We start from the raw sequence: 26,452 nt of genomic DNA on the forward strand, positions 1-26,452 counted from the left end.
ACTTACAGAATATTCTATGCCAATTATACCTCAGTAAAGTTGGGGAAAAAGACAGGTGAATCAATCTATCTATATCTATATCTACTTCAATATATCTATATCTATATCTATATCTATATCTCTCTATATATAAAGTGCTAATACGCAAAGTTTCCCTTTGGGAGTTCAACCTGGAGACCAGTTCGATCGCTCACTATGACATATGCTGACCACCAGGTGGCGGCGTGGAATATGGCAGGTGACCAGCTGTGGTGGGGCGCTGAGACAGGCACTGAGGGAGCGAGGGAAGAAGGAGGCAGGGAGGCAGAGAGGTGGGGAACCTAATCAGCCATGTACAATTTCATGCACCAGGCCTCTAATATGTAAATATAGATTTGGAAAGCTAAAGCTAGTTTCCATGCTCAATATCTTCAATAATTATATTAAAATGACATAATCTATGGCAACCACTTTCATACGCAATTTAAAAATTTTAATCTCTTGAGAGTGTAGTTAATTTTTCATATGCATTTTTAATAAAAGGGAATAGAGAAATTTAAGAAAAAAGAAAAACATTTTAGATTCCATTTACTGATACCAATTAACACTATATTCATAAAAGATCAACCAGACAGTGCTAGTGACATTCTAGATTTATAACACAGTCATAAGTATCTCTTCTTTAATATTTTTAGCAATTGAGAACCATATGACAAATTCTATAAAATCTGGGCATTTATACATTTTGGCTCTTGGGTTCTATTTGGAGAAGACAGACAAAATTAAGGAAGTTTAAGTTCATTTTGTTATCAATGCATAAGATGTGCATTGTTAGGCCCTGCCCAGAAGCTCAGTTGATTAGAACATCACTATGATATACCAAAGTTGTGAGTTCAATTCCCAGTCAGGGAACATATAAGTATCAACTAATGAATGCATAAATAAGTATAATAAAAAATCAATGCCCCTCCCTCAAATCAGTAAATAATTTTTAAGAGATTTGCATTTCTAATTAATTAAGTCATGTGACACTAGCATTTCAATGATTATATAATTAAATAGGCTGTCCTTTTTTGTAATTTCTGAACTTAATTCAGCAATTAGAAATTAATAGTATTTATCGCCATTTATGTGTCTAGTATTTTGGGGCATATGTATATGACATTTTTCTCATCCTCAAAGGAATTCCTACCTTAACTGTAGAACAAAAATCTGACATATAAGAAACAGCTGACCAGTCACATGATTTACAAATATTTATTATCACCTACTATGTATCAAGTACTCTACCAGACTAGTGGAATTCAAGTATGAAATAAATATGGGTATTGCTCAAAAGCCATACAAAGTAGAGACTAGAAATATCTTTCATTTTTTTTATTCCCTTACTCTCAAAGTTACACAATGAACAATTCTCTCATTTATTCCATCCTTATTTTTCTCTATAGGTTTTTTCACTGTCACTACCATGACCTCAGATGAAGACAATAACCACATAATAGTTTCAAAGCAAAAGCAGATGCTGCCCCCTCTGTCTGGACTGCTCCTTCCCCACTTTCCTGGGGCTGCTTCCATTCTCAAGGATGAGTGATGTGTGACTCCTCAAGGCCTACTCTTCTACCCAGCCACACCACTGCCCCAATACCTGCCCTCTCCCTCTCTCCTTGATCTCTACTTTCATGATACTATTCATAACAGTAATTATACAGGTATTTATTTAATTAGTTTTTTTGTTCCCCACTTAAGTTTAAACACCAGGAGAACAGCGAGATTTTTGTTTGCTGATGTACCCATAATGCCCGACACTTAAATATGTCAAAAGAATGTAAAAGGAAGTATGAGATCAGGAAGTATGGACATAGCCAGGGAGAGAGGTGGGGCTCTCTGGGGCTTCTGAAGCACCCCAGGAATCACTGCCTTTCATCATCACGGATCACTGTCACACTGCTTATGTAGCCTACAGTCTCACGAAGCTCCTCAAGGGCAATCTTACTCATTTTTTTCCCCAGACAGACATGCCAGACAAATGATTTTGAATAAATGAGTATTAAAATGGACCTACATTGTCAAGACCGGTTTGGCTCAATGGACAGAGCGTCGGCTTGGGGACTGAAGGATCCCAGGTTCGATTCCGGTCAAGGGCATGTACCTTGGTTGCGGGCATATCCCCAGTAGGGGGTGTGCAAGAGGCAGCTGATCGATGACTCTCTCTCATCGATGTTTCTAACTCTCTAACTCTCTCCCTTCCTCTCTGTACAAAATCAATAAAAATAAAAAAAAAAGATGGCCCATATGTGGATAATTGCCAGAAACAGCTGGTCATGCCGAGTTAGACCACTGATTGCTTTCGTGTGTGGCTCATGGAGATGTTACATATACAAGTTGTTAGTCACTTAATGACTTCCAAGCCGTAGGATTCTATATAGACATATGCAAGCATATAAAAACACTCCACAAGGATAATTGTGCCTCCCATTCTCTGGTCATGGTGTTCAGTTTTAACATCTGGTTGAAATCATTGGTTTACAGTTTTAAACTCTTTACCTTCAAATAAAATTTAGCACCTGCTTTTTGAACCATTCAGGGCCTATTATCCATCTTTTGCAAAATACTTGTGAAGGTATTTAAAAGTTTCAACTTGCTGATCCCAAAAAATATCTTCTACTCTGAGGCCCCCTCTAGATGCCACTAAGCTGCCTTAGCTTACATGCATATCTGAGAACTCTTAGGACAAGTGTTCTAAATGTTTGCTCATGCCATGATGGTCTGGAAACATTAAAGTTAGCTCTAAGCAGAAATAAAACCATTAGCCAGCTATTTAGTAAATACCCAGATTGTATTCTTAACTATATTACTAAGCCAAGAAAGCATAGTATAAGTTTACTCCCACAAATTACCCAAACCTAAGATCCCCTAATAATTTCCCTTTGCTTGCAGCTATATAATAAAGAATACTAAGACTACATACACACACAAGTGTACACATTGAACTCTCTTAAGATATTTGCCAAAAGAAAGATATTTGCCAATGTAAATAACTATAAAATCAACATGACCATGTTGACTTAACCTAAATACATAATACATTCTTAAATGAATTAAATGCCTACAGATCTAATACTTATTCATGAACTTCAACTGCACATTTAGAGATTTATAACCTGTCTTTGTGCCAAATAATAAATTAATTTTGTTAGCTATTATTTCTTTCAAGATTGGTCTCCATATAGAAACTTAAATTTTCTTTATGATAAATGAGGGGAAGATAGGAGCAGAGAATCAAAGGATTAGAGTCAAATTCTAATTCTGGTATCTATAGGTTTTTTTTAAATATTTCCTAATCTCCTTACATCTCAGATTTTCACCCTGAAAAATAGGGAAATTATATCTGTTCTTCTTCTCATTAGATAATTATAGAACAAAATAAGTAGAGATAAGACTATAAAAAATATAAAAACATAAGTTTAGGTATAACACCTAATCTTTAATGGGTAGATTTCCATGTACATCATGCTACCTAATCTTTAGAAGTACTAAGGACAGTGCACCTAGCCAAGCATTCAGAGTTCTAAACTAACATGAATGACAGTTATAAGATAATCTCTAGGAGGTAAAAAATGAAAAAGAACAAAAATGATATTTCTCTCAGTCAGTATCACTGAACTTTAGTGAGTTAAAAGCAAAAGGTGTCCTTCCCTGGTCTCTCAGGGTATAATTCTTTCTTCCTATAATTAGTCTACAAGTGGTGTTAGACTGAGGTATCACTCACAGGTGAGACATCAACACCATGCCAAGTGCTAAATGCCTACAATATTGTTTCCCAAACATAGCCATATATAACTTATTACGTTCTTATATCTTACTTTCCCCAAAACAGCAGGTCAGACTTCACCATTTTCCATTGTTTCAATAGCAGCTACTGCACAGAGCAAGTTTCTTTCAGTTTGCGGTCTTATTTTATACTGTTAAACTCCATTCCCAAGTATAGAAGATTTATGAAGTTTAGAAAATTTAATATTCATTATGGGTTTCCATCTCTAAGTTTAGCAATTAGGGAGCAGTATTGTTCAGAAATGTATCCATTACAATAATCCATTCAAGGACATTATGGTGTTATGCTACCTCCTATGTTAGTGCCCTCATTTCAAATGAATCTATCATTGAAAAGTAATAACGGGTGGATCACATATTTTGAATCCACAGTGCCATCTGGAAGGAATTTAAATTATGTGTGCACAAAATGTGAAAACAAGGACACAATATTTCTTTCTTCTAATGTGCTATGTAAAGAGGTAGCTAATTTGATGTAGGCAATAGATTTATGTAGCACAGTAACATTTCGATGTTTTTAAGGATTATAAACTCAGCACTAAACTTCACGCCCAGCCACAGAAGACCACGAGAGGAATCTCATTCATTTCCTGGACTACAGGAATGATCATGTTCAGATAATCAAGAGAAAAGGCCTTAGAAATCATTATTCACTCCCCTCTTATTTTACTTAAAAGATGAGGAACCAGTTCAGAGAGAGAAAGTGATTTGCCTAAAATGAACGCTATTGGTGGCACAATCAAAAGAACCAAAGTTCAACCCCTTTATTTCTGAGAGGGGGATATAATAGTAAGAAGGTGTTTTATTTTTAGAGATCAACAAAGTGATCACAAAACCGCTATATTAATACACATTTTTCTCCCAGGAAATGATCCTCTCTAGAATTAAATCACACTCAAGATGCATTCTATGAACTGTTATTTCCACAATAAAATGGGCACTGATAGAAGATAGCCTTTGTAAGTTTTAAAGATCAGAAAAGTAATATGTTAAGATAATGACTAATACTGTTATATTTCTTTTATTTCTGAGGCATATGTTCACCAACTTTAACATTTGCTTTCTATGACAGACTAATTAGAAGGACACATATATTAAACTAGAAGTAATCGCATTTCAGAGAAAAAGAAAGCACTCTTACTCAAGTATTAGTAATAACTTCTCAGTATTAGATCCCACTTTGGTGTTAAAACAATAATAAGGGCAATAGAAACCAGGCTCAGAAATAATTTTCAAAGAAGCTTCATTTTATGAATGGTTATACATAAAACTGGCCAATAATTTCTTAATTTTTCTCAAACTAGCTCAAATTACATAGTATTTTTCTCATTGTTATGAGGTTAGAATTTCCAAAATATTATTCTTACTGTGTATTCAAAGATATGAGCATTAAACTGGATAAGGAATAATATACTATGGACCAATTTACATCATTCGTATTAGTAATAGATAATGAATGTATACATAAAATGCTGCAATAAAGATAAAACTATTGAGAGAGAGCAAATAAAGGATAAACTGAGTTAGCCAAATAAAGGCTCCTTCTGTAGTTCTCACCGCTACACAAGTTAAATAAGTGAGTGGATTTTGTGATATGAATATGACATATGGAGCAGTAGGATCTCTAGCGCAGTGAAGTATACAAGGTTCATCTGAAGCTACTTATTTTTTTAAGTGAAGAATATTAAAAAAAATGAATTCTGATTTTTAAGTACTTTCTCGATCCCAACACACTTAAAACCTAGCACTATGCCCATTTTCATTTTTATAGAGTACAGAATAAATTGAAAAAGGAACATTTAAATGATATAGTAAGAATACATTTTCTAAATTGTTTGTTTACAAATACCAGATTATAAGCCCAAACCCCTAAATTTACATTGAATTGATATGCCTTTTGATACTATTACACAGTAAGAACAAAGCAGTCTTAGAACACAGACATCTGACTGCAATGTTAAAGTCCCACTGTGGAAGCCATTATCTGTCCACATACTATATCTACCTGTAAGCTTTGACTCATAAAAATCAAATTGATTGATTTATGTAAAATACAAAATGCTATACAATTACTTCCCATCCTAGGTTATAAAAATAAAATTGTACAAATAAAAGCAAATTCTGCAGGCTATGAAGAATTTTCTATGCATGAATTTTAACTCATATTTAAAAATTTTTCATTTACTTAGTATCTGTAGATTTTCTTTCTGACTCATCAAATCGCTATTCCTATAGTAACCCTATTTTTAATGAAAATATTATAGGATTTCACTTCTACTTAACAGAGTGTTACTATTTTTACGTGTCTGAATTTTGGTCATCTCCCTAGAAGCTTGAACCTCGTTTCAAGATTTTCATTTAATTTCTTTAAATTGCATCTATTTCATTGTGTTTTTCATATTTTTATTCATTTGAATTTGATGAATTGAGTTACCTTTTATCAGAGAAATGAATAATCAAATCTCAACTAAATAAAAGGGGAAACCAGACACTTTTACTTTAGCACTTCTTTAATTATAACTGTAGAAAAGCTTAGTTGAAAGAAAATCAGTGCAACATTTCATGCAGTTAAATTATTTACAATGATGTTCATTAATAAGTCAAATATAACTGTTATCTTATTTCCATTTTGATATACTTGATATCCATTCATATCCATAGGAAAGCACTTGCAAATTTTAAAAGAAACAAAATCTTACGATTATAGAAACTATCAACAAGGAGACAGTCAAGAGTTACCAACACGACGCTCTTAGAAACATTCAAAATTCCCCTCACAGCAACCTGTGAGGTGGGGAGTGTTCTTATATGACAACCGAAGAAATGAGGATCAGATTACATGTAGAAAATGGCTACATTAAGTTTTAAAAGAAATGGCATCTATGAACCAGTACTACTTTGAAGTCCAGGAAAATTAGGTTGCTTAGTTTTGTTTTTTTCACTATCTTTATCAGGAATAATAGCTATTTTGATTTTCAAAAAACAAAAAATGTTCTTCATCAAGGGTTTTTGAGTCTTCTGAAAATTAAGTGGAGCAAATATAATAATAGTATTTTGGAAAAAAAAAATCACGCGTGATGCCATGCCGTCATTTTTTTCTTCCAAGATATCTTAAATGGAAATATCTTAAATGCCATGTAGGCATACACAGGAATTCACACAGTTAAGTGTCTTCTTTAAAAGTATTACTTCTTTTGACTCTTCCAAGTTAAAACTGTGATGATTGTGTCTTTTTAAATTGTCTTGTTTCTTCCATGTTAGTCTCTCTCTCTCTTGGTCAGGAATTACTTGCATGGTTTCAATTAGAATAAACTTCAGATCCTCTTCTTCCACGAGAAATGGTTACTCCAATAAGTTCTAAAACTGAAGGTGGTCACAGAAGTCATCTATAATAGTAAGGAAAATCGGCTGTCTCCGTAGTAGGGAAAAAGTCCAATTGGAGAAATGATCTTTTCTGACTTTCAAAAAACAAAAACAAACTATCCAGTAGGTATCAGAATGTAAGGAAATAAGGAGTCCAGATTTTCCATCTTGTTTTAAAAACAAAAATATTAATGGGAAAACACTAAAAAGAGGAATGTAGTGGAACTTCTTCAACCTAATAAAGAGCATCTAAAAACAAACCCCATAGCTAATATCATGCCTAATGGTAGAAGACTAAAAGTGTTCCCCTAAAATAGGGAACAAGACATGGATGTTTATTCTTGTCATTTCTATTCTGCATTGTACTGGAAGTTCTAGATAGGGCAATCAGTCAAAAAAAACGAAATAAATGACATCAAGAATGAAAAGAAATTATTTCACTTAACATGATGCTCTCCAGTTCCAAAGAAGCCAGTCAGAGAAAGATAAATAATACATGATCTCACTCATATGTGGGATATAATGATCAACATAACTTGATGAACAAGAATAGATCCATCTAGAGACAAATGGTAGGGGAGGGGATTAGAGAACAACCAAAGGACTTGTATGTGTGCATATTACTGTAGCATAACCAATGGACACAGACATGGAGGCGGTAGGGGTTGCCTGGAGTGAGAATGGCTGCGGGAGGGTAAGGGTGGTCAACTGGTAAAAAAGGAGACAAATATTGTCTAATTCCACAGAAAATATATCATTAAGTGACTTTGCACTGTTTTTTAAATGAGAAAAATTATTCTCAAGAAAATAAATTATTTTATTAAGAAAAATGCACATTTTAGCATCTTTCACATTGTTTAAGAACTTAACGTTGCTTATTAACACATTATCTTTAAAATTTCTTTGTACAAATTAGGAAGCTTTCAAGAAAACTAGGTAGTCAGTTAAATTCTTACTGACAACAATAACTGATTTTCAAGGAATATAGCTCGTTTTATATCTTAGCTTCAAGGTCTTATGAATCCATAGGTGTAACTTTAGCTGACAGTACCAAGGACATTCAGAACATGTACTCAATTTCTGTGAGGAAAATTATTTCATTCATATGTTTATTGAATGTCTACCATGGATGCACCAGGGATACAAATGAATAAAACACAATCCTTGCCTCAGAATAGACTGAGAAGTTAATGTTAACCTCCATATGTCAGTTTGAAGGTAACAGGGATTTAAGAGAGGAAGGAACATAATTCAGTCTGACAGCATGAAAGAAAGCTTGCCAGAAAAGTTGATGCTGGAACTTATAGAACATATATACATAGGGACTGACCAGTTGGTGGTCAAGTTAGAGGCAGAAGTCAGGTGGGAGAGTGTATGACGTGTGTGTGTCTCATGTGTATATGCAGCCATTGCAAAGAAAAGGGAGGACATTCCAAAAACAAGGAAGCAGAGACTTGTACTTGAGCAACAACCTGGTTGCTTGGTTGTATGTGGAGGAGCACAAGCCATTCAGAGTAATTGCTACAGAAGCACAGATGATGAGTCTGGGGAGGCCTCCTCTGATGACCATGGATTGGTCCACATACACCATGCCACTGAAACATTTTAAGAGGGAACATGACATGGTCAGGTTTCTGTGTTTGAGAGGATAATACCTGTCAGAGTAATATGTCAGCAAAGAGAAAATATTCCGTATTCCAAATCTGCAAGTCATATCTTCCCAAATACCTCCACCAGGAATTTATAAGGATACTATCAGCTAGAAATCCTTACCCTGAGCTAAGCCATATACAAATCACAGATTCCATTTGAAAGTCTAAACTGGAAACAAGATGGGTCATCTAGTCCCAATCCCTCTGTATTTTAATGTTGATTTTTAAAAAAAATTATTGTTCACATTATTACAAATGTTTCCCATTTAACCCCCCTTCACCTTGCCCCCAGTCCGCACCATTGTCTGTGTCCATGGGTTATGTATGTATGCATACACATGTTCTTTGGTTAATCTCTTCCCGTCCCCTCAACTCCCCTTCCCTCTGAGATCTGTCATTCTGTTATATGACAGAATGACCTATTTTGTTCATCAGTTTATTTGGTTTATTCAATTCCACATATAAGTGATATTGTGTGATATTTAACTTCAACTGGCTTATTTTGCTTAGCATAAGACCTTTAATATCGTTCAGTGAACCTCACCCATTCCACTTTACCACAGACCTCACAATTCCCTCCTGTCATATTCACCACAAATTTCACACATTTAAGTGGCCTGCTTGTCCTCTATATTTACTTGTCCCTTACTATTCTAGTAAGAGGAAAGATGGAAAGCCAAATTCAAAGGAAGAACAATTTCCCTAAGTCTGAGGTCAGAGCTGTCCATGTTCCAAACCTCCCTTCCACTGGAATCCCCACCTTAGATGGTCTTTAAGAGCAAAATTGAAGAAAATTATGAATTTTTAAAAGCCCTCTACAGGGCAGAAGTCACAAATAATCTCTTGTGAATGACCACACAATTAACTCCAGTTGGTCATCTTGAAAACAGAAGTTGACAATCACAAAGGATAGACCGGTGAACATTATTTGCCATTAATTCTTTTTTTAAAATATATTTTATTGATTTTTTTTTTTTACACAGAGGAAGAGAGAGGGATAGATAGCCAGAAACATCGATGAGAGAGAATCATCAATCAGCTGCCTCTTGCACACCCCCTACTGGGGATGTGCCTGCAACCAAGGTACATGCCCTTGTATGGAATCGAACCTGGGACCTTTCAGTCAGCAGGCTGATGCTCTATCCACTGAGCCAAACCGGTTTCGGCCTTTGCCATTAATTCTTTGCCAACAATGTCAATGCCAAGGAGAAGGAAAAAGGACTAATCTCTATTGAAGGTGGTTAGTAATGTCTTTATATCAAATGAGTAGTATTTTTCTTCTTGTAAATAACCTATATCTACAATAATAAAAGCATAATATACAAATCGACCAAACAGCTGAACAGCAGATGACCTTCTGGAAAAAGCAAGGGCTGCGAGGGCCGAGGCAGCCGGGGCTGCAGAGGATTACTCTTGCACAAATTCGTGCATTGGGTCTCTAGTTAAGTTATAATGCCTGGGGGGAAAAAGCTTCAGCAAATTTTGAAGTTTCTTCAAAATCTTTTCACACATCAGATGAGAATAAAGGTTAGTTCTTTAAAAATTCAAGATAGGAAATTTATACTTCTTCAGAAAACCAATAAACATTCTTGGTCACTAAACTATATTTTTTATTGCATCTTGTTTAAAAATGTACAAATTGCTTTTCACTTCCTAGAGAATGTCTAAGTGCATACGTTACCAAATTACTAGAGCACTTTCGTATCAAGTGTTACCTGTTCACAATGATGACAAAGGAAACTCTGACATCTCCAAACGGTTCTGTTACAATCCCTCACAAACTATCTTGGCCTTCAAGTGAACTCTTAAAAACCTAGTCTAATTCTGAGGGTTAGTGGTGGAAGGCACTTAAGTCAATTGGAACTGCAACAATAAGAGGAATCCCACAACTTGCAGTTTTCATCTGCAATTGTATCAATGACAAAGTGCTTCTTGTTAAGCCAGTCCCAGCTTTACACACACAAGTTACCTGCCAAAATCATTCCCATTGTAGTTCATGTCTATAATCATACAAGTTTTCTTCTCTGTCCATAAAAGAGACAATTGGCAGAGCTATTGAGAGTACAGACCCCAATGCTCTTCACAGCCATTCACTTTTTTCCTTTCTATCATCTTTGAAGTACAAACTGCATTTGATTTGATATAAAGCACTTTTTAAAAATTTTAACATGTAACTAAATGACATGTGACATCTCCAACGCAATTTAGTTTTTGAAACTGTCAAAGGATTCCTAAATCAGTTTTAAAATAGTAGCTTTCCAAAATTATGATAATGAACAAATCTAAAAATACAAATGAAATGAACCCAGCCAGATTTCATAAATTTTAGTAAACTTGTAGTTTGCTGATTTAAAGCAAAATCAATATATTGAAAAGTAATGTTTCTGCATACATCCTTTAATAAATACTTTTCAGAAACATGTAGTGGCAGAAAAATCGCTTATACACAATAGTTCTATAGGCAGTACTCCCAAAATGCATAAACTCTAGCAGCACCAAGATACTCTATTGCCCTCACTAGTTTGCCCTGTGGACTGAAGGGTCCCAGGTTTGATTCCCACTAAGGGCATGTGCTGGGTTGCAGGCTCAATCCCCAGTAGGGGCGACCAGGAGGCAGTTGATCAATGATTTTCTCTCATCATTGATGTTTCTATCTCTCTCCCTCTCCCTTCCTCTTTGAAATCAATAAAAATATATTTTTTAAAAGATTCTATCATCTAAACATTACAAGAATCAAAATATAATCAGTGCTTAAAATAGCCTATTTTTCATTAACATAATCAAACTGTTATTAAAATTTATTAGTACAAAAATAGTTTCACACGCTACTAATGTCTATATATCTGTTTGGAATGCTCAAATATGTAACAGCAGTTATTTATCATATATAACTGTAACTCCGAAGGTCATAAATTTATAATACACAAAATTAAAAGTTTAATTTTCAATATTATATTTCAGTATTATATTTTAACAGCATGAGAATTCTATGAAATTAACTATTTCCAAGAGAATTTTAAATAGCTTTAAATCTTAAAAACAAAAAATCCTGGAATTTATTATTATTAAGAAATAATAAATTTCAGAATTTCACATAGCTGATGCTGTGAAGCAAACAATACTCCCTAGAATAAAAGAACAAAACCTTCTCCATAGGTATATGCTAGTCCATAAGTATATAGCTACTTTATTTAGTGTACTCAGGTCCGGTGCATGAAATTTGTGCAGGTCCCCCTCAGCCCACCCTGTACCCTCTCTAATCCAGGATCCCTCGGGGGATGTCTGACTGCTGTACATCCCTCTCACAATCCAGGACTGCTGGCTCTTAAATGTTCACCTGCCTGCTTGCCTGATCGCTCCTAGCTGCCCCCCCACACACACACACACAACTATATATGGTGTCTGGTTGTTACTAGAGTTATGGGGGAAATCACTTCATTAGTTATATAAATGTCTAATCACTATGTTGTACACCTGAAACTAATATAACATTGAATGTCAACTATAATTGAAAAATAAAAGAAAAACTTTTAATGTACTAAGGAAGAAAGACAAATGGTCTAAATAAGCCTTAAAACAAATTTTAATTGTCTTCCAGTGATCTTTTCTCTACACAAGATAATAGGAACAGTTAATCCAGCACACATATAAATATGTACATTACTGAAACAAAATTTATACTCTCTTTTTTTTTAAATCCTCACCCAATGACATGCTCAGAGAGAGGAAAGAGGGAGGGAGAGAGGGAGGGAGGGAGGGGGAGGGGAAGAAAGAGGAGGGGGAAGAGGAAGAGGAGGGAGGGAGGGAGGGAGGGAGGCAGGGAGAGAGACATCATTTGATTGTCCTCTACATGAGCACCAGTAGGGAATCGAACCACAACCCACACGCATGTTCCAACCAGGAATCGAACTGGCAACCCTTTGGTGCACTGGAAATCGCTCAACCAACAAAGCCACTCCAGCTGAGCTGAAGTTCCTACTCTTAATGTGCACTTTACTTTGACATTTCCTATTTGGTTTTTATTTCATATTCAGAATGCCATGAATAATCTAAATTGATTTTAAATCACCACAGTTTGAAAAAATCCTAGATTATATGATCTCTGAAGTCTCTTCTAACTGACATTTTGGAATTCTAACATTAACTACAATATACATCATCTTTTGTCTCAGGTAGAAATCAAAACAAGGTCAGAGAATAAATCTAAAATCCTATAGCTAAAACGTCTTTACAATAATAAGAAAACTATAAGATTACGTAATGCTTTTAACACAATTAAAAGCTTAAATTGACCTGTTTAAGTTTTACTTTAAGAACTCAAATATCTCCACGGCTAATCTGTAGATTCCAGTAGTCAAAGAAGTTCAAATCAAAGTAAATAACTCCTATTAGACTCTCCCAGGAGGAGAAAATCATCCAATGACCAATACCAGTTAGAAACTCCAAATACCAAGGATTAGCAAAGCAATAAACATTCAGAAAACTTTTGGTGCATAAAGTAAACTAGAAATAGCATTTACAAATATTAAATAGAAAAATTCTATTTCTAAATGCTAAACTATTCAATGCACATGACTTGATTATTGCAAAGAATTCAAGTTTATAATTATACTCAGTGTAGTGAAGTCTATTTACTAAATGGATATACTAAATATAATTTAATAAAAAAGGACATTTTCTTCCCTCAACATAAACATTTTTTTAAAATTGCTCTTTAATTGTAATTGCATATTTTAAAAGCCTGAATGTTTTACAAATCACAGTCTTCAGATCAGAACTAAACATTTTCATGTGTTCCATTGTTTCTACAGCTATAGAAAAGAAAACAATGCTTAAATGCAATAGTAAAGCATGATCTCCATGATAATTCCAAGATATGTCTACTGATTGTGCAAATAGGCATTTTTTTTAAATAAGTTAGAACAGCCTCACTGTCAAATAGTTTCTACCCATTCACTCCTTAAAAAATAAACCTTACCTAATTTTTTCTTCCTGAGCCTGACCATAAGGTCCCTCAATGCTAGTCTCTAATATGTTCAATGCTATGCCCTTAATACCCAACAAGTTCAGTCAAAATTAAGGCTCTCATAAATAAGAGTTTGGAATATCTCACTTCACAATTCTTCTGAATATGCTAAAGAATTTGATTTTAAAAATCTGGTCTCCAAAAGAGATGCACAACAAAGGAAAATTGTTTCCTTAATTTCAAAGAAAACTACCAAGTCAAAAATTGCCAAAGAAGGGTAAAAATGAACTTTAAGACAATGACTGATAGGTATTTGTTTACATTTGCAATAATGCAGTTTCATAGACATCCTTACATCCCCAAAATCCCATAATTAATGTGACTGATTTGGAACACATGTAGGATAAACTGTACCTGCTTAAAGTATCAAATTCTTTTTTAAAATTCAGAAGCATGTGAAGATTTATTTTCTGTTAGATGGTGTGCAAAAATAATCCTCACATTAACAGGTTCATTCTAGAAATTACCCCAATAACTTGCTTCCTTCTGTGAAATCACACAGTGAGATCACCTCTAAAACTATGGAAAGCTTAAGTTCAGAGTGGGAAATTATTTTTTTAAATTATAACCCTCAAGAACATACATGAAAATGGAAACCAGATTAACACAAGGAGCCTTTCAGCAACTGTGTTAGAAGATAAGAAGAGACTTAAAATAACACACATTTTGTTTCACTGAAAAATGATTTGTACTATTACTAGTCAGTAGCCCTTTTTTATACAGATAAAGGAAACATTCATTCCTGCCCTTCCAGGCAACTATAAATTATTAAAATCTTTCTGAGGTTAACAAAAACAGTTAAAAACATCTGACCTGGAATTTTCACTCAGGATTATAACTTTGCAAGATTCATCCGAAACCCAAATAACTTTCCATGTTTACATAGAAACATAGTTTACTGAATCATGATGGTTGAATTGAATTTGTACCTATGTGAAAATGGCAATGCATTCTGAGTTGGTTCAGCCCTTGACTCTGAGTTCTGTGTGACATCAGGTGTTCTTTCATCATCGGTCCCATTGATACTTTCTGGTGTTAAAGGAGACTGAAGGTCCCCGCCTGCTGATTCCTTAAAAACAAAGGGATAAAAAGTGTTATACTTCTACTAAAAGACACAAGATCATCTTAAAGTTAAAACTGGCTCTGATGTATGCTTACTTATGAACTGTATTTCAATTAAAATTTGAATCAAAGACTTAAAAATGAAATTTGAAGAAGTAAATTTTTTAAAGCAAAGCAAATCACAATAAAACTACCTGAAACCTAACACAAGTTAGAATATAGTTGCAAAGAACTAAAACACTTTGGGGCTTACATAAGCAACTAATTAGTTAGAATAAAAGATATTCAACGAATTGCCTGAGAAGAAAGAGAAGATGGCACAAAAATTCAAGAAGGTGTGAGGTTTTATTTGGGAGGGTACGACAGAGAAGTGGAGAGAGAAATCTTCAAAAAGTTTTAATTTTTTTACCTATCCTACTTCTCAACTCCTGAAATTACTTAGAAAAGCAATCAGAAATACCTCTATAACATACATAATGATGTCCGTGTATTTCAGCTTTTCTTGACTCCTACTCAAAATAGAATTATTTTTCTTCACAAAATTTCCTCTTATATCTACTTTTAATTGATCTGCCTATCAAGGTAAATTTAATTTATCCCTTAGGAAATTAAACTGAATTTAAAATGAAGCTCAAGAAGACACTTTTTCTTGCATCTGCCATGATCAAATTATCCAAATTTGATATTAGAAATCAGAATGAGGGGTCATTTGATAAAATGTTAACCAGGTGAAGTTCCAGCATCAGATACTGAAAGAGCAACTTGGTGGGCCCCTTGTGATTGCTGGGAAATAGAACTTTACACTTGAAATATTAGGCTATTGTTAAGGAAGAAAATGAAAATATCACCAGGGAACTGGTTAGGTATGGTCATAATTTGTCAACTTAGAAGAATACAAGATTTCCTAAAATATAATCAATGAGAATATGTTAATACAGGGAAATGCTTCTAATTAGGAAAAAATATAGGAGAATATAAAAAGCCTATGTTATGATAATTTATATACTTTACATGAAAAATATTGGACATGAAGTGCTGGGAAGAAATATGGAAAATATTGATGTGGTAAGACTAACTTTTTTTAAAGGGGGCTTCTGGTTTTACACCACTGAATGCATTTTATTTCACACTTAAATATAATTTAGCTAATAGTACCATGCTATAAATTATATAAGCTATCAAAGATCAAAAGACTCTCTTGACTCCACATTCTCACTTAACTATTTTTTAAATATTAATGGAACCTCTATTTCAAACTTTAATTTCACTCATTAAATCTTTCTCCTGAATCCTCTTTGTTTCCACTAATAGTCAATGCCTGGGTAAAGCTTAAAGGATAATGTTAAACAACGTAACATTGTTTACAACAAAGTCAAAGAGTACTAAGGAAATAATGGGAACACTATCCAAAACGACTCCTTCCAGGTCAATTATAAACAATATCAGAAAAATCTATTAATATAACATGCAGATTTCTTTGCAAGTGCCAAGGGTTAGCTTATTTTGAGAAAAAATATCCAGAAAATTACAGGCAATTAATTATTGATATAATTTATATAAGAAAGACAACATGGAATTCCAATAGATTCATATTCAAAAAGAAAAGGCTTCAACTCTAAAATATGGATGAGTATATAAACGTAATAGTATTGAATTTTAATTTATAAATTTTAAATAATCTTTTTAAAATTCTTCACATTAACTGACTTTTTTTTTTTTTTTTAATTTGGCAGAAGAGAGACACCCACCATTCTTTTTTTTTTTTTTTTAATATATTTTATTGATTTTGTACAGAGAGGAAGGGAGAGAGACAGAGAGTCAGAAACATCGATGAGAGATAGACATCAATCAGCTGCCTCTTGCACAGCCCCCACTGGGGATACGCCCGCAACCAAGGTACATGCCCTTGACCGGAATCGAACCCGGGACCCTTCAGTCCCCAAGCCGACGCTCCATCCATTGAGCCAAACTGGTTTCGGCTAACTGACTTTTTAGATTAACTCATCAACTACTAGTTTTGATTCCAACCAAAGAGAACTTGTGCTGCATCCCCTCCTGTCCTCTCAACCCAACCCACTTCCCACCTGCTCTTCGACCTCAAGATCGCTCTCCATACACCGGAAAGCCAATCATGTTCATTATACTCTCACTAACATCATCCCAGTTTTCAGGTTTCCTTTACCTTTTATAACATCTATGCTGTCAATTTTAATTTGATATAAAATGAGCCATCATTCCCTATTCTTATATGCCCAAGCTACCAAGAGCTATGAGAGAAAAAAATACTGTTAAATATGCTGACTGGTGCCATGAAGATAATTTTGAGCTCTGACTTTAATTATGATCTTGAAGTAATCTTTACTCCGTTTGATTCTTCTTTTTTTTTTTTCTTTTCTTTACCTAACAGCTGTTTCCAAAACTCTGTTCAAACCTTCTCTCTTTTTAGTTGTCCTTCCTCTCAGTGAATGACTGAATTCTTCTTTCACAGAGAATATAGAAATAAATTGGCAGAGATTTCCTCAATCTCCCTCTTATCTGTATCTGAATCCATTTTTATCCTTCCTTCCTGTCTCAGATATAGTGGCTAATCTGTTTCCATCCTCCCCCCTCATAGCAGTACCTTCTGCATAATGCTCCATCTATGATCTCTTCCTTCTATTCTTCTCTTTCTCTTTCCTGACTCAATTTAAAAGTCTTAGACGAATGACAGCTAAATTGTTTTTCTAGACTCCAATGAAGAAAAATTTTGATAGCATCTGATTATATAACCCTTTAATGCATATTCTGAGAGAGAGAAAAAAAACTAACAAGTTAACTGGAATGTAGTATTTTTACTGTGAACCATATAAAAAATTTCAGGAGTAAAACCAGTCATAACTCTTGATTTGATATAAAATTGTTATAAGATTTCCATGGAAACATATGAATATAAGATCTTCCATACAGAAAAAGTTTTAAGTTAATGTCTGTTATTTAAAGGGTAATATGAAAGAAACTAACATTTAACATGTAATTCAACCTATTCCCTAAAGATGCATCCTTTATCCAGGAAACATTAAGACTATTGGTAATACTTTCAACAATAAAGAATCATTTTTAAAAATAAGATTATCTGACATGACCGCACTCAGAAGTTTAAGAGAGGGAAAGTGGATAACTTTGCGCTCAATGCCAGGCTGCTTCAGAGAGGTGGAATGGTTTGTCCACGGACCTGCTTCTCACAGTGTGGTCCCCAGACTGACAGCATCAGCATCTCTGGAAACTTGTTAGAAATGAACATTCCTGCAGAAACTGGATTGGCTCAGTGGACAGAGCGTCAGCCTGTGGACTGAAAGGTCCTGGGTTCGATTCAGGTCAAGGGCATGTACCTGGGTTGCGGGCACATCCCCAGTAAGAGGTGTGCAAGAGGCAGCTGATTGATGATTCTCTCTCATCGATGTTTCTAACACTCTATCCCTCTCCTTTCCTCTCTGTAAAAAATCAATAAAATATGTATTTTTTTAAAAATGCACATTCCTGGGCCCCACCTCAGCCTCACCAAATCAGACTTCTGCGGGTAGAAACCAGCAACTTGTGTTTTAACCCTTCCAGGAGTTTCGGATGCAGGCTTTATTCAATTAGGAATTTGTGTTTTTCTAAATAACTGTTATGTGCCAGATCCTATATTGAGGTTTTACATCATTATCTGCACCATTAAAACCATATTACCAACAACAGCTGTTAACATTTATTAAGCATTTACTATATGCAAGCATTTTGTAATCCTCATTGAAATCTCATAAAACCCTATAAGAAGGTAACTTTCTTATTCCCATTTTATAAATTTTTTTTTAAATAGTAACTTGCTTTAATCAGAAAACCAGATTCAAAGATGGTCTCTATTGCCGTGATCGTATGACACCGTCGTAATGTCATCCTATATAATAAAAGGCTAATATGCAAATTGTCCCCTCAACCAGGAGTTTGACCAGGGGGCAGGAAAGGAGAACTCTGGTCAACCACCCACAGCTCCCCCAGGCCCTGGCTGGTCTGGCCTGATTGGCCCCAACTAGGGCAGGTTGGTCAGACCCTACCCATGCATGAATTCGTGTGTCGGGCCTCTAGTCTGTTATAATAATGTTGCCATTATCATATTTGTTCCTCCTAACCATCCTATAAAGTAATGAAACAGTAATAGATCTATAAGCTATTTTAGCAAGATCACACAGTGACAGAAAAAGGATTTATAACTAAGCTTGTCAGACTTGAACACCCATACTCTTAACCACTTGTTTATCCCTCCTCAAATAAAAACAAAAGCTATGCTTGAGTGTTTACTATTATTAATTATTCCATTTAACCTTCTGATCCTTTTGCTGAATTCATGAGTCATATTCTATTCTCCAGGCAGAGCCTTAATTTAGCAGACTGGGTTAAACCACTGAGAACCAAGCTCTGTTCTTTAGCTGAATAGGATTTGAGTAGCCAGCGTTCAAATACTGCAAACTAAAACAAATATTAATAACACCGCAATGGACTGTCACAAAAAGGGAAGAAAAGAGAAGTGGGAAAAAAATTCTTTTTTTCCCCCTTCACTATTTCTCTGGCTTCGTTTAACAATCAAACTTCAAATATTTTGAAAAGATAAATTGGCGTCAATGTATTTTTGGCTCTCAAATACTGATGGGCTTATGGTATGTCTTGGATATAGCCCTTCAAAGAATGTAAAGGCTTAAAGACACTACTTCCACCAAAGAGGAGCAGGTATCTTAGCGACCTGTAATAGTCCATGGCCAATTACACAAAAACAAGTTGTGCTTGGAGAAGCAGAAACTAAGTTCAAAGGCAAAATGTAATAATCCATTACAGTTTCATTGGGGTCATGTGAGTATTCTCTTGCAACACTACAATCATTCACCTGAGGAACTGAAGTTCCCAGCACGTATTGGTACTAAATTTTAAATAGGCTTTTATGCTTAAAAGTATCACTATACCATCAGAGCACTTGGGGAAAGACAGATTCAAGGGAAACTTCAAAATGATCATTCATGTTATTCCTGGTCACGGTTAGTACAGAGGAGGTATAATGAAGCTTCAATCTAGAGTACACTTTTAGTCTGTGAAGAAATATGTACTTTAAAGCATACTTGAGAGTTCTCCTTTCCTTTAAAAAAAAAAAAGTACACACCCAAAACTCTTTATACCAGTAGGGTTTGCCAAACAGAGTTTGGTGCAGGGTGGGGAAGAAAGTGAATAGTGAAAGTTTTCTAAAATGTTCCAAACATCTAGCTAGTCACCAAATTCCAAGGCAATTTCTATTTACTTCCTCAAAAAAGTTTTATGTAAATCTGCTACTACTGACATTATTCCAGAGAAACATTTGTACATCTGATCTTCATAAAACTCCCAAGTAAACGTCAAAAATAATCACTAAAGAGAAAAGGCACAAAGCTGAACTCTGCTCCTCCGTTTTCCTGAGCCAACCCTGTGTCTCCTCCGGCAGCTGCACCTCAGTGACTATCACAGAACACAAGCAATAGGTCAGTCTATGCTCCATAGGCACGATTGTTTTTAAGTTGTATGCACATTTTAAAAATCTGACTTTAATTGCTAAGCTAATCCCTCCCCACCCCCAGATTCTTGTAGACATTAGCATACCTATATGGAACCAAACACCTTTCTTTCTTGACTACTACAGATGAACTGAAGGGTACATTTCTATGTCCACTTTGAAAATTATCTTAATTTTGCCGTTATGTTCTGAAGTTTAACTCTGGCATAAAGGATATCATCTAATATGAACAAGGCTCATAAGTAAGCATAGAAATTAAACACCCACCTGTGAAGGTGTACTGGTAAGTTCCATCTTTTCTTGTGATTTCTCCTTTGCTAGTCGAGCAGCTTCTTTAAATTCCTGAAACTTTTCTGCAAACTGAATGTATAAAGACTATATACATTAACCAAATAAAAATAAGTTGCAATGATCACTTTTACCTTAATTTTCTTTTAGTTTCTCTGTAACTGACTCTTATGCATGCAACCTAACCCTCAAAATAATTACAATTATAATATGAAAATAACAAAAAAAGAAACCAAATACCAAAACATATGTATACTGCAAAGTACATTGACAAATCTCATTCAAAAACATCACAACATAACTAAGTTAGAATCTGGTGTCAGCTAGCTTACCTATGTCCTTCCTTGGTTTTTCAGATATACTTTACTAAGACAGAGTGGGGGGCAGGAGAGAGAGGTACATATCAGGAGAGGAATCAGTAAAGATGGGCATACTGTGTTTGTATATCATGTGTGAAAGGGAATCTCTTAAGTATCAATTTCTAAACATCTCAGTATCTGGAGCATGCTTTTAACTTTCACTATAACATAAACTCTTGTATTATGTAAGGTATTTTATTTTCAACAATACAAACAGCAACATTTACTATTACCACTAACTGGCATTAATAAAACTTCATTTCTAAAGACTCCTAAACAGCTAACGTACAGCAGCAGAAGGAATAATATGTCTCCACAAAGGTCTTTGAGATTAGTAATAATTATAAAAGTTATTGTACATAAAATGCTAATTCTTAGGAACTCACAGAAATCTATAAATGTCATGGCCACAAATACTACCTTATCTATGTTTTGGAAGTAGATACTAGTTTACCACTATTCTGAGAGAGAGTAAGTTATGGTTACAAAATAACCAAATTTAAAAATCTAAAATCTTTTTCCTGTCCAGGTGGCCTGGTTGGAGTATCGTTCATACAAAAAAAAGAAGAAAAAAAGAAAAAAAAGATTTCAGGTTAGTTCCCAATCAGGGCACATACCTAGGTTGCTGGTTCAATTCCCGGTCGGGTGCGTATAGGAGACAACCAATCGATGTCTGTCTGTCTATTTATCTTCTATCTATCTATCTATCTCCATCTCTCTCTCTCTCTCTCTCTCTCTCTCTCTCTCTCTCTCTCTCTAATAAGTAAAAAACATATCCTCAGGTAAGGACTAAAAACAATAAATAAAAACCACCTAAAATCTCTATGCAATTTAAACCACCTGGTTAAAACTGGTAATAAAAATATGAAATGATCATTCTCTCCTCAAACCCCATAAGCCAACTCTGATTTCATTTCCATCTTGGGAAGGAAAGCTTTGGTAGGAAAGGCTCATGATACTCTGATGTGCCTTTGGGAGATAGAGGATCAAAATTAGAGTTGTCATTGCAACTTTTCTGTTTTGCTTTAAATCTTTCATCCCCTCCTACAACTTGTAGATCTGGGAAGTGAATCTGTATTACTATACTTCACTAATTAAACAATACATCTCCTTACAGAAAAACAAAACAAACCTGAATACAAAGCTTAAAAGGTCTTATTCATATTGGTGGAATTAATTAACCATAGTTAATTTCTTTTTATATAATCTGTAGTACAGAAAGCTTTTCTTACACTAATTTAGCATTCCAAAGTAGTTAATGTTTAAAACCCTTCTCAATTTCAGAAAGACCTATGCTTTGCTAACTTTTAAAGACTTAAGTTTCCATGATAACAAAATACAGCTCAGGAAGCACTACAAGCATAGCTATAATTTTTCTTATACATCAACCTTAACAAACCACCCTGTTCTAATACTGCCCGTCTCCCTTACTTTGAGAGGCCTCCGTCTACAATTGCTTCAGGGGCTTCTCCAACCCCTTGCATTCATTTATACATTTTAATGATAAAACAAGTCAGAATATTTACATGTTTGCTTCATTTCTATAAAATATTATACACTTCGTTGGGTCCTCTACAGTTTATAAAGCATCCACATTAGACCTCAAGATTAGTCTCTTCAGAATGCTTTGGTCCAAAGCATCCTGAAGAGATTAACTGTAAACTCTTGGAGTCAAGTCTAGTGAATAAAAACCTGGACTTGACTCTGAGAACTAATAGGCTGTTTCCTGATAGCCAATCCACATGCAAAATACTAGAATTCACTACTGGTAAGATTGGTCAAAAATATATGCTAATTTTGAAAAAAGAAAATAAAATTCTTGAAATATAAAAGCCATTCCCAGAAAAAAGATCAAATGAGAGGAGACAGTATAATTGAACAGAATTTAATAAATTATTCCTTTATTACATTAGCTACTTTCCCACTAACCTGAAAGACACAATGAAAAACTTAATATATAGTCAAAATTACTTAAGCTCAAAAATCATTTCATGCAAGTTTATTGAAGATATTAAGCCACATTTCAGTTCCTGTGCTAACCAAAAAAATTCAGCAAGTGGAATATAATTATAGTTTTATTTTATTCTTGCTATAGTCTGTAATGGATGGTTCCAAAAGAAAAGTCCTAAGGTTCTGAGTAATGGCAAAAGTATTAGAATGAACATATAATTTCCCAAGGGAATTGTTTATGGAGAGGCAATGCTCAGCCAGATGCCTGTGTCCCCATTATGTTGAAATACTTTGATTCTAAAATGTATACCTCTACCACAGTTCAAGTAATGTATTTAGAGAATTAGCTGGGTATAAGAAAGTGGTCGGCAAACCACGGCTCGAGGGCCACATGCAGTTCTTTGGCCCCTTGAGTGTGGCTCTTTCATAAAACACCACAGCCTGGGAGAATCTATTTTGAAGAAATGGCATTAGAAGAAGTTTAAGTTTAAAAAATTTGGCTCTCAAAAGAAATTTAATCGTACTGTTGATATTTGGCTCTGTTGACTAATGAGTTTGCAAAACCACTGGTATAAGAGAAACCAAATTAGGGAGATCCAAGATGGCTGCGCCCAGGTGAACACCTAGCCGCAGCCGCACACAACAATTTCAATAAAATACAACTAAAATATAAAACGGACATTGCCCAGAACTACAGGAAGGTTGACTGACTGGAAATTCTACAGCGAGAAGCAAGGAGAAAACCAGAAGGAGGCGCGGAGGAGCTGGAAAAGCCCAAGGTACGGAGACGCGGGGTGCGGAGAGGACGGACCTGAGAGGAGGGAGGCCGAGTGCCTGGCGGGCGTTCCCCAGCGGAAAGGAGATAAAACTCCGACTGTGCTGGGCCCCCGACTGCTCTGAACCCCAGTTCTAGGCCGGACCCCGGGGACTCAGGCTCAGCCATAGGGAGCCGGGCTGTAAGGCGGAACCCCGGGGAGAGGCGGAAGGAGGTCCCGGAGGCGCACATTGCGCGCAGAGAAGGGACGGTCGGCTGTGCCGGGGGATTGCCCTGACGGGAAGGAGACTGGGGCTCCAGACTGCTGTGAACGCCACCTCCAACTCCACTTCCAACTGAACTGAACCCCAATACCGGGCTCATTGTGGGAGAGCATAGCCTGTTTGGCAGCAGGCGAAAATCGAGGGCACCTTTCTCTCAGAGGCGCTGGCAGCGAGCACTGAAGGACCCGCATAGGGCGGGGCTGACAGAAGCCAAAGCTGCAGGCTCCACCCTGAAACCCCGCCCCATCTGTAACTGTGAAATGAGACAACAAAATAGATCACAAACAAAAGAAATGGAGGACAAAAAGCATCTGGATATAGAGTTCAAATCTACGCTTATAAGGTTTTTCAAGAATTTCCTAGAAAAGATGGATAAGGCTTATGAGGATATGAAAAGAGATCAACTAGAATTAATAAGGAGTCAACAAGAAATGATAAGGGATCAACAAGAAATAAAGAATACATTGTCTGAAATAAAAAATATTTTACAGAGTCCTAAAAACAGGAGGGATGATCGCAAGAATCAAGTCAAAGATTTGGAACATAAAGAGCCAGAAGACACTCCTCCACAGAAACTAGAAGGCAAGAGAATCCAGAAAATTGAAGATAATGTAAGAAACCTCTGGGACAACTTCAAGCGAACCAACATCAGAATTATGGGGGTCCCAGAAGATGAGAGAGAGCAAGATATCGAAAACATACTGAAAGAAATAGTGACAGAAAACTTCCCCCACCTGGTGAAAGAATTAGACTTACAAGTCCAGGAAGCATACAGAACTCCAAACAAAAGGAATCCAAAGAGGACCACACCGAGACACATCATTATTAAAATTCCAAGAGCAAAAGACAAAGAGAATATTAAAAGAAGCAAGAGCAAAGAAGGTAGTAACCTATAAAGGAGCACCTATACGATTGTCAGCTGACTTCTCAACAGAAACCATGCAGGCCAGAAGGGAATGGCAAGAAATATTCAAGGTGATGAATAGCAAGAACCTACAGCCAAAAATAATCTACCCAGCAAAGCTATCACTCAGAATCGAAGGCCAGATAAAGAGCTTCACTAATAAAAAAAAGCTAAAGGAGTTCATCACCACCAAACCAGAATTATATGAATTGCTGAAGGGAGTTCTTTCAGAAGAGAAAGTAAACAAAGATAAAAATTATGAACAACAAATACGTAACTATCAACAAGTGAATCTAAAAACCAAGGAAATTAAAAAAATCTGATGAACCATATTAACTGTTGAATATAATAGAATCAGAGGTATGGAAGGGGAGTGAACTGACGATTCTTGGGGAAAAGGGGAGAGGGGGGCGTGGGAAGAGACTGAACATAAACTGTGCGCCTATGGATGAGGACAATGGGGAGAGGGGAAAGGGCAGAGGGTGGGGTGGGAACCTGGTGGAGGAGAGCAATGGTGGGAGGAGGGGGGAAAGGAACATTTGTAATAGTATGAACAATAAAAACTTATTAAAAAAAAATAAGAGAAACCAAATTAGATAACTTGTTTGTTTTAATTGTCCTATAAAAATGACTTATAATCACCAAGGCAAAAGTTAAAATCGTCTAAAAATTGAGCTTTAAACTACAATTTATGAAAAAGATAACATCTGAAAACAAGTGTTAAGGAATGTTTATAACTAAAACAAAAGGAAACAAATAGCTTATTTCATACTTATTCCTTACATATTCTTTCCATGTGATATCCACTGAACTATCTAATAATAACCTCAAGTCAATATTCACAAAAAGTGTAAGACTTTTAAAAAGAATCTGAATGACCCCAACAATTTGAAGTCTCAAGCCATGAGATCCTGTGTATACTAAAACACATGTAAAGTGTTTCAAATGTAGGGTTGTCCTTTTAACTGAAAGCTTGAGAGAAGTTTTAAGCATAAATCTTTGGGTTGGGTGAGCACAGAATTTGAAGAGCAAAATTGAGTCATTTTCTCCATCATCTTAGTATCCCAATGCTGGAGACTAAGTCCAGGGGGTCATAATAAATGCAAGAATTCCTCAAAAGGTTGAATGGACATATTCAGCAGGGCTGAAAATCTGCATGCTATTACCTGCTGCTGGAACAGCCAAAGGCATTTCCCCTAACCTAATAATCTTTTCCTGTTTATCAAACCTTACCTTTGATATGTATATCTGCTTTCCTAAAGGGCAAAGTGTTTTCCAGCAAATAAAAAGCCACGAGTCTGGAGATTCTCAGGGAGCTTAAGTCACTAGAACTAAGTTTCTGTGTGGCTTTCCCCCATGCCTTCAAAACTTATATCTCATGTCTAGTTTATCCATTCACGCGCAGCCCCTTTTCCAGATTCCTGAACCCCAGCTACGGAAAGACCCTAC

General features: G+C 35.5%; 1 protein-coding gene across 2 annotated transcripts in view; it reads right to left on the reverse strand.

Annotated features, from left to right (window-relative positions):
• HOMER1 (homer scaffold protein 1) overlaps window positions 1–26,452 on the reverse strand; it is an 86,000-nt gene that overhangs the window by 20,265 nt on the left and 39,283 nt on the right. For both annotated transcript variants that reach the window (XM_036410987.2, XM_045571663.1), the window contains exons 4-5: window positions 20,732–20,824; window positions 14,781–14,920 (exon numbers count right to left, since the gene is read on the reverse strand). In XM_036410987.2, the coding sequence (XP_036266880.1) occupies window positions 14,781–14,920; window positions 20,732–20,824 (233 nt within the window). The remainder of the gene's footprint in view (window positions 1–14,780; window positions 14,921–20,731; window positions 20,825–26,452) is intronic.

The sequence above is a fragment of the Pipistrellus kuhlii genome, unplaced genomic scaffold, assembly GCF_014108245.1.
Source record: "Pipistrellus kuhlii isolate mPipKuh1 unplaced genomic scaffold, mPipKuh1.p scaffold_m20_p_4, whole genome shotgun sequence".
NCBI classification, from domain to species: domain Eukaryota; kingdom Metazoa; phylum Chordata; class Mammalia; order Chiroptera; family Vespertilionidae; genus Pipistrellus; species Pipistrellus kuhlii.